General features: G+C 36.7%; 1 protein-coding gene across 1 annotated transcript in view; it reads right to left on the bottom strand.

Annotated features, from left to right (window-relative positions):
- SV2C (synaptic vesicle glycoprotein 2C) overlaps positions 1-20443 on the bottom strand; it is a 233679-nt gene that overhangs the window by 118756 nt on the left and 94480 nt on the right. The window contains exon 3 of the mRNA XM_056824761.1: positions 8254-8434. Within this exon, the coding sequence (XP_056680739.1) occupies positions 8254-8434 (181 nt within the window). The remainder of the gene's footprint in view (positions 1-8253; positions 8435-20443) is intronic.

Here is a 20443-nt window from a genome sequence, read left to right as displayed (position 1 = left end):
AGAAATCTTTTATTAAGTGGACAGATGCTCAATAACAATGATAATTGCAGTCATAAATTGAATCCAACTTCATTACTATAATTTGATACAATTAAGAAGATACTAGGAACAGTCCTGGGTCCAAAATTTGTGAGCCTCCATCCTTAGGAGATACAGATTGTCCTTTTCTAGATGCTATACAGACAACAACAAAATTGTTTTATTTTAATTGTTGCTCTTCTGTTTCTATGTGGCCGACTTTCTTTTTTTTTTTTAATAGAACCAGACCACCAGACAGAGTCTCCTAGCCTGACACAGTGGTTCATCAGTTAAAAGCATTATCATACCAGTAATTAACAGTGACTGGAAGCAAATAATTTAATTTTGGGATAAATGAAAATGAATCAGTGGTGCCAATTCCATTTCCCATCTTTCTAATTTTAAATAACAAAAGAAGGGAGGAAAGCACACATTACTCAGTGTAAAATTCACTTATGAAAGTGAGAGACAGATGAGTAATTGATTGTGTCCTATTCCTCATCTCCTCAAAGCATGGTTGACCTTTACAAGAATATTCTTTGAATTGAATTAATATTCAAAGTCATACAGTATATATAGCTAGATATTTTTGAGTTTCAAAGTAGCTAGGGTCATTACTTGGTTTGCCAGATTAAAAGGTAGGCACTTTAAAGAAACAACTCTCTGAAGAGGAAGGCAGCATGATACAGTGGATTGGACTTTGAATTAAAAACCCTGGGTTGAAAGCTACCTCTGATATTTGTTATCCAAGCAATCATGGGAAAATTACTAATCCTCTTTAGACCTCAGTTTCCTGATCTGTAAAAATAAGGAAGTTGGACTAGATGACTTCTAACATTTCTTCTTTCTTCAGATTCTCACTCTTGTAAAGTAGGTTTTCTTCAGACTAAACATATAATTTATATGTATAATATATGTATATAGTATATATGTATAATATACTAAATACATAATTATTTTCAGACACAGGAAAATACACACACTCACACATATATATATATATTTTAGTGCTGCTATTCTGTCATTAGGACTGAGAGAAAAATATATCAATGGGAAGACAATGGCAGATGTAATAAACTTATGAACTAAAGGGACTTAAAATTCCAAAGGGCTTGAATTCTAATCAGGTCACTTAACTATTTCGTACTTTGCTTTCCTAATCTATAAAGCTACATAATCTATAAAATGAGAGACTTTAGAATTGGGAATCAATCAATCAATGAGGATTTTATTGTTGTTCAGTAATTTTTCAGTTGTCTTCTTCCTCATGACCACATTTGGAGTTTTCTTGGCAGAGATACTAGAGTAGTTTGCTATTTCCTTTTCCAGCTCATTTTAAAGATGAGGAAACTGAAGTAAACTGGGTTAAGTGATTTGCCCAAGGTCTGAGGGCCAAATGTGAACTTGGAGGATGAATCTTCCTGACTCCAGGTCTGGTGCTCTATCCACTGTACCACCTAACTGTCCAACAAGTATTTTGCTAAATATCTATTATGTGCCAACTATTGTGCTAGGCACTGGGGAAAAAAGGAAATAGTTTCTGCCCTCAAAAAGCTTTCAGTCTACTATCTGATGATCTTCAAGGTCTCTTCCAACTCTGACATTCTCTGAACATGCAGAAGTAAAAGAAGCTAAAGGGCTACCACATTAAAATTTATAAGGTTATGCAATCTTATTTTCCCAGACAATTTAGTTTTCTTCTGTTCTTAAATTGGATCATGTCTGGGTAGAGAAAATTGCCTAGCTAAGTGGACATAATAGCATGATTTGCTTTATTTAGGGCTTTTAGGAAGAATGTAACAAAATCAGAGCTGAAGCATTAATAGCAGGCCCAAGCAGAAAAAATATTAAATAGTGACAAATTTCTCTTGTATGCTTTACTAGGTATAGAGATAACAGAGATAAATGGCAGGGAGAATATGTGGCCAGGCAAAATTAATTTAAAATACAAGCCAAAAATAAGGCAATTTGAATAACTTGCCCAATTTCAACAGATCACTATTCTATCCATTCACACTCTCCAGGAGACACGGAAATTGCAGTTACTCTCATTTCTTAGGGATAAATGACAAACTCCTGATTGGCTTTTAAAACACTTTATAATCTACTTCCAGTCCACACTAGAGAGGACATCTATCCTAGGTGGCTCAATTTTTTCTCCCATTCACTTCCAAAGTGGCTTCTGACCCCATCATTCCATTAAAACGTCCTGCAAAAGTTACCAATAATCTCTAAATTGCTAGACCTAGTGGGTTATTCTCAATTCTCATTCTTTTTGACCTCCCTGCAGTTTTTTACCTTACGAATTATTATCTCCTCTTTCTCTTTATTCTCTAGGTTTTGGAGAGTACTCTCCTCTCCTAGTTCTCTTCCTACCTATCTAACTGTTCCTTTTCTTTCCCTTTTGTTGGTTCATCAACCATTTCACACTCACAATTATGGCTTTGCTCCCTAGGCTCCGTCCTGGCCCCTCCATTCTTCCCTCTCTACATTCTCTTAGTGACTTCATAAACTCCTTGGGTTTAATTATCTCAAAATCAGCATCTCTAAAACAGAACTTTTTATCTTTCCTCCTAAACCATTTCTTCTTCCCAATTTTCCTGTTATTGTCATTTTCCTAGATACCCCTAAATAGTCAGTTTTATCTGCTCCTCTCTCACACTCATTCCACATATCCAGTCTGTTGCCAGATCTTGTTATTTCTACCTTCACAATCTCTTGTATGTGGACCTGAGCACAGTTCCTTATTATTTAATGGATTCCTGTAATAACTTTAAAAAGTCTTCCTTTAAACATCTCCCCACTGAACTGCCAAAGTGATTTTCCTAAAGCGCCAATATGGAATGTCATTCCACTTACAAAACAAATTCCAAAGGTTCTTACCTGTACAATGAAATATAAAGTCCTCTGTTTGATGCTTAAAGTTCTTCAAAACCAGTCCTCTTTCTAGAGTTTTCTAACTCCTCTCTATGTCTTCTATAATCGAGTCACTATCTCCTACACAATGCTCTTCCTCTTCTCCTTCCTCAGTCATTCATGCACATGCTCACACAAGACCACATACCTCATCTTTGTACCATGGAGCACAAAGGCTGTTCTCCATGCCTGGCCTTCCCTCTTTCCTCACTTCATCTCATAACTACCTTGAGTTTTTTCAGGACCCAGCTTCTCCAGCAGACCTCACTCAGCCATCTCTCCTCTGCCTTCCTCTATTAAGTCTTCTCTCTGATATGCCTTTCTATTTCTTCTGTGTATATCTTATATGGATCTAATTATGTGTATATTGTCTCCTCCATTTCAGTGTGAACTTTCTGAGAGGAGAAATCATGTTTTTTGCCTTTGTCTGTGTTTCTAGCATTTAGTACAATGTCTAGCCTAGTAGAAATACTTAATAAATGCATGCTGATTAATTGACGGATTACTTTTCCAGGTTTTTAACTTTCCTTTACAAAATTTATGTTCCATCCAAATTGGTCTACTTAGTGTTCCCAGTAGACTCTCTTTCCCTCCTTATGCTGTCTCTCAGGTCTCGAAATTATTCTTTGTTTTTAATTACACGAAGAAACAATTTTTGACAATTTTTTGCTATTTTGTGATTCAGATTCTTTCCTTACTCCCTTGCCCCCACAAAGACAGTAAATAATCTTATATAATCTGGATATACTAGTGCTGTCATGTAATACATATTCCATATTCCTCATGCTGTGAAAGATGTCTTCTATCATACATACAGTAAAAAAAAAACTCACAAAGTAAATGAAGTGAAAGACGGCATACTTTGATCTGCAATTATATTCCAAATTTTCTTTTTTGACTTTGGATAGCACTTTTTTATGATGAGTCTCTTATCATAGGACTTTGTTTTGCTGATAATAGTTTAGTCCCTCACAGTGATCATTATGTAATATTTCTGTTATTGTATACACTATTCTTCTGGTTCTGCTCACTTCACTTTGCATCAGTTCATATAAGTCTTTCTTGAAAACATTCTTAATCTCTTGTCTGGTAGAAACTCTTGTTTCCATCAAATCACTTCAATTAGAGAACCACCTAGAGAAGACCTATCCTGATTCTTTCCCCTTCCCTATAACTTTTCCTCCATATTAATTTGGACCTACTGGGTATGTATATATTTTATATTTACTCTCTGTGTACATGTTGCTTTTCCCCCAAAGAGTATAAGATCATTAAGAGTTCATTACCACTTCATTTTTTGTTTTGAATCCCTATTTCCTAGCATAAAATTAGTCTATAACTAGTTAGTGAATAAGAATGGATGGACGAATTGATGGATGGATGACCAAAGTTACCCAGAAGTTCAGTAAAAGAATAACAACTATACCCAATCTCTAGTACCATATTTTTGAGATAGACTGTTAAAAAGTTTTATTTTTCACAACATTGAATACTTGATACATTTTATAACATTTATTCATAAAGAATAGTCAAGTTTTTGAAAGGGCATTTTTTTAGATCAATAGTATATACTTCCTTCTATGGAACTATAATTATATCTATGCAATCAAAATAACCCAAATGAAATCTAGTTGTTTTTGTTCTTTTTTTTTTAAACCCTTACCTTCTGTCTTGGAGTCAATACTGTGTATTGGTTCCAAGGTAGAAGAGTGGTAAGGGCTAGGCAATGGGGGTCAAGTGACTTGCCCAGGGTCACACAGCTGGGAAGTGTCTGAGGTCAGATTTGAATCTAGGACCTCCCTTCTCTAAGTCTGGCTCTCAATACACTGAGCTACCCAGCTGCCCCCATTGGCTCTTTTTAATTACTATATAAACATTCATCCAGGAAGATGACTTTCTCCCCTAAATCCTTACCTTCTCTCTTAGTATCAATTTTAAGACAGAAATGTGGAAAGGGCTAAGCAATTAGGGTTAAGTGACTTGCCCAGGGTCACACAGCAAAGAAGTATATAAGGCTAGATTTGAATATGGGTCCTCCCAACTCTAGGTCTGGTGTGCCACCTAGCTGCCCCATGAAGACCACTTTTAAAAATCCACCCCAAATGGACTGTGTTGAATAAATTGATGAGATGTGGTTCTCAAGTACAAATATATACACAGATGATGCCACATCATGATGCCAGTTGCCACACTCTCTGTAACCTTGGGTAATTCAGCCAGTCTTCTTGCTGGCAGAATCAAGTCTTGTTGACTTAAAAAACAAATCCTTACCTTCTGTCCTAGAATTAGTACTAGGTATTGATTATAAGGTAGATGCATGGTTAAGGGCTGGGCAACTATAGTCAAGTGACTTGCCCAGAGTCACACTGCTAGAAAGTGTCTGAGACTGGATTTGAACCCAAGAACTGCAGTCTCCAGGCCTGATGCTCTATCTACTGAGCCACTTAGCTGTCCCAAGTCTGTTGACTTTTAAAGAAAGCTCATAAGATCTTAATTTAAGAGCTAAAAACGATGTTCTTCTAGTCCTTAGTGATCATCTAATCCAATCACCTCATATTATTGACTGGGAAACTGAGTCTTAGAAAAGTGAAATGAGTTGCCCAAGGCCATAAAGGAGAATGCCAGAGTCAAGATTCAGAGTAAGGGTCTTAGGATTCATCAACATATTTTCAACTGTATCTTGCACCCTCCCTCCCCTGCTTCCTTAGAATAGTAGGGCAAAGGGCAAATACTGTGACATTAGCTGAACTCATTTATGTACTTGGAGGGAAATGTGTTTTATGACCTAAAGCAGGTGCCCCAGTTTGTTGGCAAATGTTTAACAACTGGCTCTCCAAGGGGAGAAATATATGCAGAACATTTTTTTATTCCCTTACTTTCCGTCTCAAAATTGATACTGAGTATTCATTTCCAACTGTAAGGGCTAGGCAATTGTGACTTGCCCAGGGACAAGCAGCTAGAAAGGGTCTGAGACCAGATTTGAACTCTGAACCCCCCCCCCCATCTCCCAACCTGACTCTCTATCCACTGAGCTACCTAGCTTCCCCTTGAAGTTGAATCTGCATTAATAACATTTTCCCTGTCACTTTCTTAAGTTTTGACAATCAACAAGACGACAAATCAAGCTCTGGTTTGTCTCATTTGCAGATTTTTGAGGTATAAATGTTCATGTTAAAAATTTAGCAATTGGCACTCCTGAGAGGGAAGCTGTAGCACATGTGAATATAGTCATTCTAGTGAATATAGTCATCCTAGATTTAAACAGAGGGCAGGGGTTTGAGCAAATGTTAACAGGGAATTAGAAGTGAAGGGCAGATATAGAAGACTGCATCTGCCCACTCTGAGCGGCTCGTGGGCTTGTCTTAAAAACTGAGGTCCTTTCAAGGATGACTACAAAGTCAGGGGGAAAACCCACTGCTTCTTTGATTACGCAATTTCTAGTCTCAGAAGGTAAGATGCAAACTGGTGGTTTTAAGTTTTTTATATCTTTTTCCTTTAAAGCTAGATACATACAGAGTAGGGCAAAAGAAATGGCATCAGGGGTTTTATCCTCTAATTGACTAGAACAGTTACATGCTACAGTTAAAAGCTTTCTTCATCTGGTGTTGAACTGTGGAAAATTGACATTAAAAAGGGAGATTGCTTACTTAGACACCATTTTACACATTAGAAGGGGTTATTTGAAAAACCAAATAAACCCAATTACAATTCAAAAGACAAAGCAATCTTTAAATGTGCAGTGAGCTGGGGCTGCTTATGTAATTTTGGGCAAGTCACTTAATCCCCATGGTCCTCAGTTTGTTCATCAATAAAATGGGGAGTTGGAATAGTGGCTCAGCTCTAGATGTACATCATAAGTATCATCCCACTTCATGTTTCTAATGTGCTTTATATTTGAGTAGATAAAAAAGAAAGCAAACAGAAGAATGCTTTCTTCTTTATCTACTCAAATATAAATATATTTTGCCTCAGTTTCCTCATCTGGAAAATGAGCTAGAGAAGGAAATGGCTAAGTACTCTAGTGTTTTTGCCAAGAAACTCCAAACGGGATCATAAAAAATTGGACAAAACTGAAAAAAAATGATTAATTTTGCTTGACATTGTACTAATTTCTGAGGATACAAAGAAAAGGAAAAGCAGAACCTGTTACCAGTAACAGACACAGTAAACCCTTTAATGACTTCCAATTCCCTAATTGCTATCTTATTTTATCATGAATTTCCATAAGCTAGCTATTCCAGAAAGCTTCTCTTACCCCAACTGAGAATTCGTAAGCAGAATTCAGTTTTTTTCATATCTTATTTCCCAAAGGAAAGCTCTCTGTCTAATCTCATTTGTTCTCAGCTTTGTTGTTATGTATCACAAAAAGCTACTATAGTTGTGATGTAAGAAATAGGCTTTTTACCATCATCAGGTTAATAAAAATGATCATTGAGGAACAAAGTAATATTCACTTAGGGAGGTCCAGTCCTAGCATTCAGAGTTTCTAAATTATTCTGCTCAGTAGTTAGGGGCATGAGATATGTGGACCTGGATTTTCTTTATATTCCTGGAGGAGCTTTATTCCTTTATATATTCAACTTTCCTTTAAAAATGTTTTTCCTATCCCTGTTTCATGTAAAAACACTTTTTAAAGCATTAATTTAAAAAAGTTTCAAGTTCCAAATTCTCTCCCTTCTTCTTACCCTTCCTCCTTCCTTCCTTTATTGTCCTCCTTCTTCCATAAGATGGTAAACAATCTGACATCAATTTTATATGTATAATCATGTAAAACATTTTCCCTTATTAGCCATTTTATGGATGAGATCTCAAATAAAAAAGAAAGGAAATGATATATGTTTCATTTTTTCTATATTTCTATGTTTCAGTCTGCATTCAGACTCCATCAGTTCTTTCTCAGAGGGCAGATGACATTTTTCATCATGAGTCTCTGGCATTGTCTTGGATCGCTGCATTGTTGTGAATAACTAGATCATTCACAGTTGTTCGCCAAGAACTATTACTGTCACTGTGTGTGACATTCTTCTGGTTCTGTTCACTTCACTTTCTATCAGTTCATGAAAGCCTTTCCAGATTTTTCTACATTCAGCTTTTCCAGGAACAATAATTATACATTTTTACAAGTAAACTCTAAAAATTGTATCGTGTCCGCTAAGACTCCTTCCCTCAAAGAAAATGTCAGCTCAGTCTTTCCTGGTTTAATATTTGCAAAAGTGTGGCCCTGCTTTCTTAGGAAATTGAAGCTATTAAAATTGGAAATGTGTGATTATTAGACTATTCACATTGGCATAAAATATAAAAAGGGGGGAAAAACCTTACCCAAATCCAGAAAGTAAGCGACAGAAGAGAAAGAAGCCATAACCCTGGACAAATGACGAAAGGAAGGCAAAGAATCCATTGACAGACATGCAAATCAGAAGAGACTGTCTCCTTCCCACTTTGTCTGCCAATCCGCCCCAGAAGAATGACCCCGCCATCATCCCGAGGTACACTATGCTCCCTGCAACACACAGAAAACAAGGAAACACAACATGGATTGGAGGAGTTATTTTGCATATGTCACAAGAAAGAGCAGTGGACAAAACAGATTTTAAGATTTTGCTGGAATATTTCATTCCAAACTATGACCTTCAGAGGTTTTTCTCAACATGCTCGATATTACATTAAAATGCAAAAGAACACTGATAAATATTGTACTGCTCATTTTTGCATGCATCCACTGACACATATTATAACAATATTAGGTTGTTCTTAATAAAAAAAAGGGCCTACTTACAGAAATATTTATTTGGCATGAATCAATATATAGGACCAACTGATTTTTTTTTTCAATTCGGGGTTCTACTTTATTAGTTAAGATCATAAACCAATAATAAACTTAGGACAGCAAGCATTAGGAATTTTTCCCCAAAACTTGTTAGTTAGGCTATCAAAAAAATCAAAAGAAGCTTTGTTTAATGATTTAATAGCATCATTATTTGTAATTTTAAAAAATGGAAACAACTCAAACATTCAAGAGTTTATTTGGAGGGATTGTTGTTGTTGTTGTTGAGTATATCTTATTTTATTCTTCATGACCCCATTTGAGGTTTTCTTGGAAAAGATACTGGGATGGTTTGGTATTTCCTTCTCCAGTTCATTTTATAAATAAGGAAACTGAGGCAAAAAATTAAGTGACTTTCCCAGGGTCACACAGCTGATAAGTGTCTGAGGCCAGATCTGAACTCAGGAAGATAAATCTTCCTAATTGCACGCCTAGCACTGTACCCATTGTACCACTTAGCCACAATGGGGGTAGGTATAGTTAAATAAATTGTGGATATAAATATAATGAACCTATATCTAAAATTGGAAGAGGTTATAGAGATACTTAATTTTTTTCTTTATTTTATTCTGTAAAGATTAAAATTAATATTCAATACCCCAAGTATTATTTTAATACTATTTATTAAAATCCACTTAGAGCAAAGAGAAATTAAAAACAACCAGAGAAATTTTTTAAAAAGAGAAAGGCAAAAAAAAAAAACACTCCCTCCTCCACAAACTCAATCCACATAAGGAGATGCACAAACAGGAAAAGGAAAAGGGAATTGTGGGAAATATAGTCTCTAGGGTTCAATATTCTAAATCAATACAATTCCAATAATAAATTTACACATAAGTTTTCCAAAGTTACATGATTCATGTTGTCTCCTTCTCCTCTTTCCTTCCCTTTCCGTTGGAGTTGGCAAACAATTCCACTGGGTTACGCATGTATTATCAATAGAGATACCTTAGTAAACAAACTCTAATGTGACTTAGATGGACAAGTATAAGAAATACCAAAAAAAAATCTGGAATGACCTTAATTTTTATAATTTTATTTATTATATATTTATTATTTATATTTTATTTTTATAAGCCTTACCTTCCATCTTAGAATCAATATTGTATATTGGTTCCTAGGCAGAAGAGGGGTAAGGGCTAGGCGATGGGGGTTAAATGATTTGCCCAGGGTCACACAACTAAAAAGTGTTTGAAGTCATATTTGAAATCAGAACCCCCCTCTGTAGGCCTGGTTCTCAATCCACTGAGCCACTAGATGTCCCACTCTGGAATGACCTTTATTAAATAATGCACACACACACAAAAATTAGAACCAGAAGAACGAAATGCACACTAATTAGAACCACATAAGAGGAAAGTGATGGAGCCAGAATGGAAAAAGAAGCCTGAGAGAACCCTAAAGGGAATGGCTGAAAAGCTATTACATTTTAAAATGTAATCATGCTTTAATATTTTATGCACCAAAATTTATTTAAATGTAAAGTTAAAAAATCTTTGCTATGTCGATGTTTAATTTTGAGTTTATAATACAGATGTTATATATTATGTATTTATTATTATATTATACATATTCATATTTATAAAGCTGTTAGAGAAAAAGTCACTTCTTTCACATTGCTAGCTCTTTCAGCAATGAAGGTCAGAGACAAGAGAAAATGCAATGAGGTCAGTGGGAAGGACTGTATCTGTTTAACTTATTGGGTATAATTAATTACAGAAGCAGAGATACATGGAGCCCTAACAGGTCCATTTGAGGGAATGATGGATGGCTGGAGTACCCATCCGCATCAGTCAATCAGTCAACAAAGGTGTATTGTATATCTTATAGACCCACTGGAGGGTCTGGTATCCTGGCACCATAGTCAGGTCCTCCCATTCTAATTTAGTCAACATTCAAGAGAAATGTTTCATACAAAACTAGATTCAACCAATACACAGGGGTATAGATTTACATCTTGGGTGGTTACGTTATTATCCATCAATCAATAAACATTTAAAAAAATTCTGACTATGTTCCAGGCACTGGGCTAAGTCTGGGGATATAAAAAGTATCTCCTGTCTCTGCTCCTGCCCTCAAGAAGCTTCCAGTTTAATTGATTTTGGTTCTGGAATTCAGCCCAGGTCCAGTCCATCCTGAGTTGAAAGGTCCTAAGATAAGCTGGGACTTTTCTAGTCCAGATTTAGGATAGGAGCTACAGCTTGCTTCAAAGTGAGGCTGCTTTGGGATGCAGTAGATAGAGTCCTGGCCATGAGATCAGCAAGACCTGAGCTCTAATTCTGTGTCAGATATTTACTGGCTGTGTGACCCTGAGCAAGTCACTCAACCTCTGCCTCATTTCTTCAGCTGTAGAATGGGAAATAAGAGCATCTACCTCTGGTAAATGAATCAGCAAAGTGATTTTGGAATGAATCAATTGACAAGCATTTATTAGTAAATGCTCTGTTCTGGGTCAAGTGCAGTGCTATCTAGTTGGGATACAAAGCTAAAAGTGATAAATACAAATATTATATATATTATAATAATAAAATAAAATAAAAATATTTACTTGTACTCAGAGAGCTTGTTTGCTAAGAAGAAAATTGGAGAATGTTAAGAATAATTTCTTTCACTTTTTTTCACCTACAACCATGATGCATAGGATGCTAACAAGAGACTTACAGGCTAAAGAATCAGACACGATAACACTGAGTGTCACATTTTCTTTCTTATTAAAATTCTTGCTTGCCTATAATCTAATTTATTTTCCTGCTTAGCCTCACCCTTTTTTATCCTGATCATCTTCAGGGCTGTTTGAGTTTCTGGAAAACTCAAGTATTTCTAAAGGATACTAAAGGATAATACCGGTCACCCTGGCAACATTGGAGCATAAATCATTTCTCAGGTACCCCTAAGGCTGAGTAGAGAGATGGAAGGTTCCTTATCCTGCCCTGCAGAAGCTGGGAGAATTGTTTGATTTGGTGCTCAGGTTACTATGCAGGCCTGGAATGTTCTCAGTCTTCTTAAGAAAAAGTTACTGAAAATAAGCCAATGATAATGTAGAAAAAACTAACCCCCATGAGAAAAGAAACATGCTCTCCTGCTGCTCCAAAGAGGCAATAATTTCTCTGTCTTTTTTGGTCCAAGAGGAATGTAGCAAATGTCAGAGACTGGTCTGTATCATTATTTAACTCTTTTTCCATCAAAGACAGTCAAGGATGAAGACAGACTGAGAAACAGAGGAGCAGAGACAATGAGAGAGCAAAGAGAAAAGAGAGTTGGCCAAAGGAAGAGAGTAGAGAGAGAATTAGAGAAGAATGAAGAATAAGAGCAAATAGAGAATGAAAGAGAGACAGAGACAGAGTCAGAGAGCTATACTTGTATATTGCTAGTGATTATTATGTTATTGGATATGCTAGAAAGAAAATTAAAGCCAACATGGTAAGTTTGCTTGAGACAAGTACAACTCCAAATTATGTTTTTTTATTTGTTTGTGATGTGACCTAATTAAAGCTTTGAATAACAAAGGATATAGGTCAACTAATACTGCACTTACCCTGGAATTATTAGGGTCAGACTCTCAGTTCCTGCACTACTTAGGCTATTCTCCTTTGCCCACTGTTTACCTTGAACATTCATTCCTAGAAATATACTCTTAAAGGCATAAGAAATAAGAAGACACTGATTCGCTAAATATAGGGTGTCCCCAAATTCTTAACGGCATTAATGGCTTAAAATAATAGCATTAATTATTTTATTCCTTATTAATAGCTTAAGTTAAAGCTATAAAAGTTTTAAACTGCACCAAGACTCTGGGGATATCTTATATAGGGGTCTTTGTTACATCTATTCCTCCTTGAATTTTGACAACAATAAAGAGTGCCAATGTAGCATAGACATCATTAGGAAGTACTGAGATGGAACACTTCAAGCAAAAACCAAAGGTACAAGCCATTCTACACAGAAAATCTCAGGAGGATGCTCCTCCAGAGTGAGAAATTTTAGGAACTAGGGAATATTAGGGGCAACACATGGGTTTCTCTGGAGAAACTGGTGCACTTAATGGAGCAATTAGACAATGAAGCTACCAATTAAAAATAGTTACTATAATGTATAATGTCATTGTTGTATGACTATGAGTCGCAGAACATTATAGTCTCTGAAGAACTGTCTGATAATTGCCTAGAAGGCAATGGAGAAGTGCATGATGGGTATAAGCAGGCTATGAAATATATCCGCAAAGAATCATGAAGGAGAATTGCAGTAAAGGATGTCAAGAAAGAAATGTATGCATGAAAAAGAAAATGATCTTGTTACTTAGTGAGAACAAAGGATAACAATTAGACAGTCCATGTGTTCCATTGGTATCCTGGTTTCGACTCGGGGGACCCCAGTTCCTTCCTGCTCCCTACCCATGGTTAAACACAGGTCAATGGAGCTCTCCCTCTAACAGGGCATCCTATTCATCTAAAAGCACATCAAATATGCCATCCTAGGATAAAATTTGCTGGGCTGAATCTTAGCTATGACAGACAAATACACATATGAGGTAATAATAATAATAACAATAGCCAAATCTATATGGTACTTAGTGAGTTCAAAGTCTTTTGCATATATTATCTCATCTGATTAAGGACTGAGCTTCTCAGACTCATAGACTTTAAAGTCAACATCCCCAAACATATCCCCATTGAACCATGTGATCAATCTTATGTTTTTCTTCTGTGTTTCTGCTCCCATAGTTCTTTCTCTGGATATGGATAGCCTTCTTTTTTTTTTTTCAATTCCCTCAGAATTGTCCTAGATCATTGCATTGCTGCTATCAGAGAAGTCCATTATATTTGATTGTACCACAGTCTCTGTGTACAATGTTCTCCTGGTTCTGCTCCTTTCACACATTTAATTTAAATAATTTAAATGATTTGTTCTATTTGACTTTGTAGCTGTGGGAATGTTCCTTGTACATCAATTCCTGGAGGAATTTCCAGTTCACATGGTATTCCTTCAGTTCATTATTCCTTTGAGCACAATAGTATTCCATAATGTGACAGAGGCTGGCACTTTTTCCTAGTCACTAAAGGTTTTGTTTTTTTTTTTTTAATAAATGGGGTTCTTTTAAATCCAAGGTGCAAACTGTCTTAAAAAAAAGATAAATGGGGAAAGTTTTGTACCCAGAGGGAAGGCCTGGACCTTTGGTATGAGGGGGGAAAGAGAAAACCCCCTTCTCAAAGTGGGGTTCAGGGGAGACAGCAGATATAACGAATTGGCTCAGAGAGAGGAGAGGGGGTTTGAAGATTCCCCCCCTTCTGCCTTCCCTCCTTAGCTAAAGCTGCTCTCCCCAATACACTCTTGTCCCTCTTGTACCCCCTCCACTACTTGAGACCAAAAAGTCTCCCCTTAATCTGTTCACTCACACTCAGCTTGGGGAACAGATAACTTTTAATGTTAACTCAATCAGGTAATACAAAAGAATAATGGGCAGGGAAGAATGGGAAAAGGAACATGGGGAAAGGGGGTCCCTGTTTCTATCTAAACCCTTTCCCCTCCCTCCTCCAGTTTGGGGGGAACTCAAGCCTTGGCAGCCTGAGCCCCCCTGAGAGAAAGTCAGGTTGACTCACCCCTGGGCAACAGGAGCTGAGGTAAAGTGTGCTCAGTTTTCTTTTCAGAAGTCCCTTCAATTGGGAAATGTTGGGGGGAAAGATTTCCAGTCACCAGCAGGAAAAATGGGTAACTCTCGGGAGAAAGTCTTTTTCCCACCTTCTCTCTTCTGTATCTCCAGATGGAGAGAGTCACTGCTCTCCCAGCCAGAGTCTTCTCTCCCCTGGAATTCACTCCTGGGACCCCTTCCCTGTTGAGGTGATCAATTTCACATACTCTTCAGTCTGGCACTTTTTCCTAGTGCCAGCCTCTGTCACAATAACCAACATATACCACAATTTGTTCAGGCATTCTCCAATCGGAGAGCATCCCCTCATTTTCTATTTTTTTTTTTTTGCCACTACAATGAGGGCAGCTATAAATATTTTCATACAAGTCTTTTTCCTTGTTATTTCTTTGGGGTACAAACCCAGCAGTGGTATGGCTGGATCAAAGGGCAGGTAGTCTGTTAAAGCTCTTTGAGCATGGTTCCAAATTGCCTTCCGGAATGATTGGATCCATTCACAACTCCACCAGCAGTGTATTCAGAAATCAGCATCTTATAATTTATTGTCTTAGTTTTGTCTTGGAGAATTGAAAAATGAAAGGATTTACTCCAGATAACACAGCTAATATGTAGTCTTAAACCTTAAACCCAGGTCTTTGGACAGTGAAGCCAGTTCTCTATTTTGGCACATCTATTTCTGCTTCTCTATGCTGGCTTCACTTATGTTATTGTAGTATTGTTTATCTGGCATTACTTCATACTAATTCTTCCCATATTTCCCTGAATTCTACATATGGCACAATGATCTGGCTTAATGATAGTCCATTAGTCATTTGTCATAATTAGTTCTGTCCAAATCCTGATCATTGAGCATATATTTTTTTTTTGCAGATTTCAGATATCACAACTAACGCATTTATAATTCTTAAGCATATAAATATTTTAATAATGCCCATGGGATATAGTCCCAGGAGTAGGATTGATGGGTCACATGGTAGGAACAATTTAATAATTTTTTATATATTATAATATTAGTTTTATGACAACGTGGTTATCTATAAGATGAGAATCTACTCCTGGGGGTAGATGGGATAGTGTGCTCTTGATGGAAGCATGCAGTATCTGGCTTGGGTTTAAATCTCCTCTCTGACCTATGATATTTGAGCAAGTAACAGCCTCTCTGGCTCTTAATTTAAACATCTGTAGAATGAAGAAATTAGACCCAGGGACCTCAAAAGTCCCTTCAAGCTCAAAATCTATGTTCATATCATCCTAGCATATACAGTTGTGCCATTTTAGGGGTAAAAAGATAGGGGAAGGATAAACCAATAAATGCGCCTGGTTATAATATGATCCCTATGAGACTTTTAGAATTATAATCTCAGACAGTTAAATCTATAGAAACCAGTTAATATCATGGTCCCTTGAAGTCTCTCTGGCATCTAAGGAAAATAAAATAAGGATCTTGTCAGTGTAGTATTGCCACTGATATTGGTACCATACTGACACAATACCCCTAGGTCCCTGCCCTCTTTCAAATTCTACACTATAACAAAAACATGACATTTGGTTAATACTTGCCTAAGGAATACTCAATGACGGAGAAATCAAGGGATCCAAACTTTGGTTATTTCATGACCTATCTGGAACTCTATTGACAATAATCATCCAATAATAATCATCCAAGTTCCTTGTACTAATGACACCATTAATTTATAAATTATATTTATAATATAATAATTATTTTAACAAATAAGTAATAAATAATAAAAAATGAAGTAATAAAATAATTAAAATAATAAACATAGCTAGCATTTATATAGTATTCTAAGGTTTGGCAAAATGCTTTACAATCTTTTTTATTTCATCTTCATAAAACCCTAGGAGGTAGGTGTTATTTTATCTTTATTTTACTGATGAGGAATCTGAAGAAAACAGGTTAAGTGACTTGCCTATGGTCACCCAGCTAGTAAGTGTCTGAAATAAAATAAAGGTAAACAATATAATATTATATATATATATATGCATATATATATATATATATAGGGTTATAAGACTAAGTAAGGTTATGGATATTTGGGTCAGTTAACAGAAGATTTTAGGGTTGGGTAGGCTTTTAAAGAGTTCCTTTATTCTTATCCAAGATAAGGGAAGGAAGGGAAGGGAATTAGGATAATCTATCTTAAACTATAAATACCTCCCCAAAATCAAGTTGTTAACTGACAGTTGGTATCTACACTATTTGACACTTCTCTACCTAAAAAATCCAATTCCTATAACTAGCTAAATTACCCCCCCCCCCTTAGTTGATGTAAGTAAGTTGTAGTAAAGATGGCAAGGAATTGAAGGTAGCAGGACCAGGTCAAGGGGAAAGAGTTCTCACTGACAGTTGATGTCTTGGATGTCTTGAGCAGCTCTGTTGGAAATCACTCTGTCAGCCACAAGATACACACACGGGGGCACAGAAACCAGCCATTGGATGAGGGATACAATCACAAGAGAGGGAGACTAATCAAACTCACGAGGTCCACCCAAAGAGCTAGACTCACTGCCACATCTAGCTTCAACTGTTACCAGTCAGAAGCCAAGCTCTCACCACCCCCCCCCCAATTCTGGAACCTGGCTCTTTGTAGTAGCTCCTGCTCCTTTTTTCCCTTCTAACATGTCTAAGTTAGGATTCAAACTCAGCTCTTCCTGACTCCAAGTTCAATCTCTATCCATTGTACTATTTAGTACCAATTATTAACAATTCATTATTATTATTATTAATTATATATAATACATATTATATGCTATATAATAATATATTAACAATTATTAATAAATTAATATTTATTAATATCAATACATAAATAGTACCAAGTATTAATACATTAATACCAACAGTTCTAGAATAGGTCATCTTGAAAGATTAATTGTCCTATACAGACAATAAAAACCACACTTTGAGAGCCAAGAGGCCTCTAAGGTCCTTTTATTTTTCTAAATCTCATCCTATGATCTTTGAGGACATTGTTACTTTCTCTTGCAAGAAAAAATTTACCCAAATAAAGCAAGAAAATTTATTGTTTGAAGTTGCAAATGAGGTTAATAGTATTCCATCTTTACATATTCAAGAATAATATCTTTAAAAAGGCTTTATGGAAAGCTGAGAACAAATTCCAGTTTTTCTACTGTGTCCTCAAGCAAAATGTTGTGATCACAATAGCTCATAGAAAGGAACTTCTTGACAGGTGGAAAGAACCAAGAGAAGAACCAAAGCAGATTGAAATAGATTCAGGAAAATGTCTGAGGAGAAAATCCAATAGGTTCTTTCTGAGGGTCAAACATAACAAATCTGTCCTCAAACACTTAGGAATTGAGTAACCCTGGGCAAGTCACTTAACCCTGTTGGCCTCAATTTCCTCATATGTAAAATGAGCTGGGGAAGGAAATGGCACACCATTTCAACATCTTTGACAAGAAAACCCCACAATGGGGTCCTGAAGAGTCAAACACAACTGAAAAACAACTGAATGATAACATGTCTGAATGAAAGTTTATTCTGAGGCTCATAGAAACAATCTTTCTGTTGTTTCTAAGACAGCTAGATGTCTAGGTTGCTGCCTCATAGGGAGTAAATAAATATCAGGATGTTCATTAGAGTGTTGATCAGAACACGTCATAGCTCAAAAAGATTGTGTGAATTGGGGAGAGCACAACTTGCTTCTTGAGATTTCTTTCGGTCTTAAGAGATGAAGGAGCAAGGGTTCCACAGTCCAAAATTGTCAGGGACATATTCTAAAGATATCAGGAAAGGTAACCATAATGTTCTCTAGTCAACATACAGTACAGAGGCAGCTATTTTTTTTGTAACTGTATTACATTATTTTTTAAAAACCCTTATTTTATGTTTTAGAATCAATACCAAGTATCAATTTCAAGGCAAAAGAGCAGTAAGGGCTAGGTAATTAGGGTTGTGACTTGCTCTGGGACACACAGCCAGGAAATAAGTATCTGAAGCCAGATTTGCACCGAGAGTCTTCCAACTCCATACTTGGTGTTCTGTCCACTGTGCTACCTAGCTGGCCTTATATTGTTATTTTTGAAATTGTTATTTCAAATTAGTAATTTTCTAAAAAACTCTCCAGTCTGAGGTGGGAGAAATCTTTTTAGGAAGAAAAAATCCAATTAACCAACAAGCATATATTAAAGACTTACTAATGTGCCACAACTGTGTTTAGCACTAGAGATAAAAAGAAAATAGCATGGAAAAACAAAATGTACATACCAGAGAATATACAAGCTATGTGAAGTAGAAATTTAAAAATGGTAGGTAGCCTTACTTTCATGCCCCAAATATAACAGTGTGCCCATTTACTCCTCTGTCTCCACCAAGATTGGTTAAGTTAATGGGCTTTGCTTTGCTCCCTGGATCTTTTACTTAGCTCCTTGACTTGTTATTGCTTAATTATTTCAAACATGTTCAACTCTTCATGACTCCATGGGTTTTTGTTGGCACACATACTGGAATGGTTTTGCTGTTTTCTTCTCCAGCTCATTTTACAGATGAGGAAACTGAGGCAAAGAAGGTTAAGAGACTTGCCTAAGGTCATACAACTTGTAAATGTCTGAGGCAAGATCTGAACTCAGATCTTCCTGACTCTAGGGCTGGTGTTCTGCCATCCTCTGTGCTACCTAGCTGTCCAGCTCTTTGACTTAGAGCAGGAATGTAATCTCCAGGGCTGTTTCTTCATCTATAAAAATTGGTAGATGATCTTTTCTATCTCTAATTTCTATGACCGGGTGCCTAGTAAATACTTGCTAAATTGTATCTTAGGAAGGAAAATTAACACAAGACTTGTTCTAGACATCATGCCTCACTCATAGTTAGGCTAATAGAGTTGGAAGGGACCGTAGACTTTATCCTGTCCAACCCTCTCATTTTAAATATTTGAGCAAGTATAGTAGCCAAAGGCAGGAAAAGGGGGCTGGGGGGAGGTTAGTTGGTGAAGTGAATTACCCGGGTCAAACAAATAGAGAATAGCAGAGCCAGCATTTGAACTTAGATCCTCTGATTCACAAAGCAGTGCTCTTGGTTGAATAGACTAATTTCATGCTGGAATTCTCTTTGATAGATGGCTCTTGAAAGTCCTTAAAAGATACGGTGAATGATATAGTCCAAATCTAGAACCATTTATATGGAAGTAGAGCTGGGCTTCCAGAAGTTCCTACCTTGGGGAATGATTCACTGTGAAAAATCATCAAAGAAATGTTGACTTTTGAGAGGAGTTACTCAGTGTTAATGAAACCTGCTTAGAATACTCTCACAAGAGGGGATATGCATTCTCTGAAAGGCAATCCCAAGGCTAATTACTAATGTCTAATGAGACAGACAAGGGCTTCAGTGCGTGCTGCCAAAAAGGAGAGGCAATGTAATGGAGTGAAAGACCACTTCTTCCTGTTGTCTATATAACCTTGGGCAAATCACTAAGTTTCTCTGGCTACAGCTATTCCATCTGTAAAATAAATCGATTGGAGTAGATAGTTTGTGAAGTCCCTTCCATTCGTAAAACTATGATTTATTTATGATGCTGTTGTTTTTGTTCAACTTTTATTCTCAAAGAGGACCAGTGACATGACTTGTGAAAGAACTGGATTTAAGTGAGTCAGAGTTGTACAAAGTCATCAGCCTCATTCTCTCTTCTACAGTCATCCAAGTCCAGTGACAAGACAAATATCAGGACAATCAATGGAGGACCATAGCACTTTGGATGTCTGACCAAGCTCTAAGCATTCCACCATGCCTGTTTCAGCCTCCTTCGTGGCTATTTAAACAATGTGTTCTCATCTGCCCATTCTGCTGAAGGAAGTCTTCACATGTTTGAGGTAGATAGCCCCTAAATCACCAATTGATGTGAGGTCTCATTGATTTTCCTCAAGCTGGATTATCCCAACTGCTGAAACAGGTTTATTGGGGGTGTGGCAGCTGCATATGCTATGGCTTCTTGGAGCCACAACCAAGAGCTGAGTGGATATTAGAAGTGGATTAGCAGCCCTTGAAAAGGGTTCTGAAAGCTCTC

Source organism: Monodelphis domestica, chromosome 3 (assembly GCF_027887165.1).
Source record: "Monodelphis domestica isolate mMonDom1 chromosome 3, mMonDom1.pri, whole genome shotgun sequence".
NCBI classification, from domain to species: domain Eukaryota; kingdom Metazoa; phylum Chordata; class Mammalia; order Didelphimorphia; family Didelphidae; genus Monodelphis; species Monodelphis domestica.
This window is presented reverse-complemented; position numbering and strand designations above follow the sequence as displayed.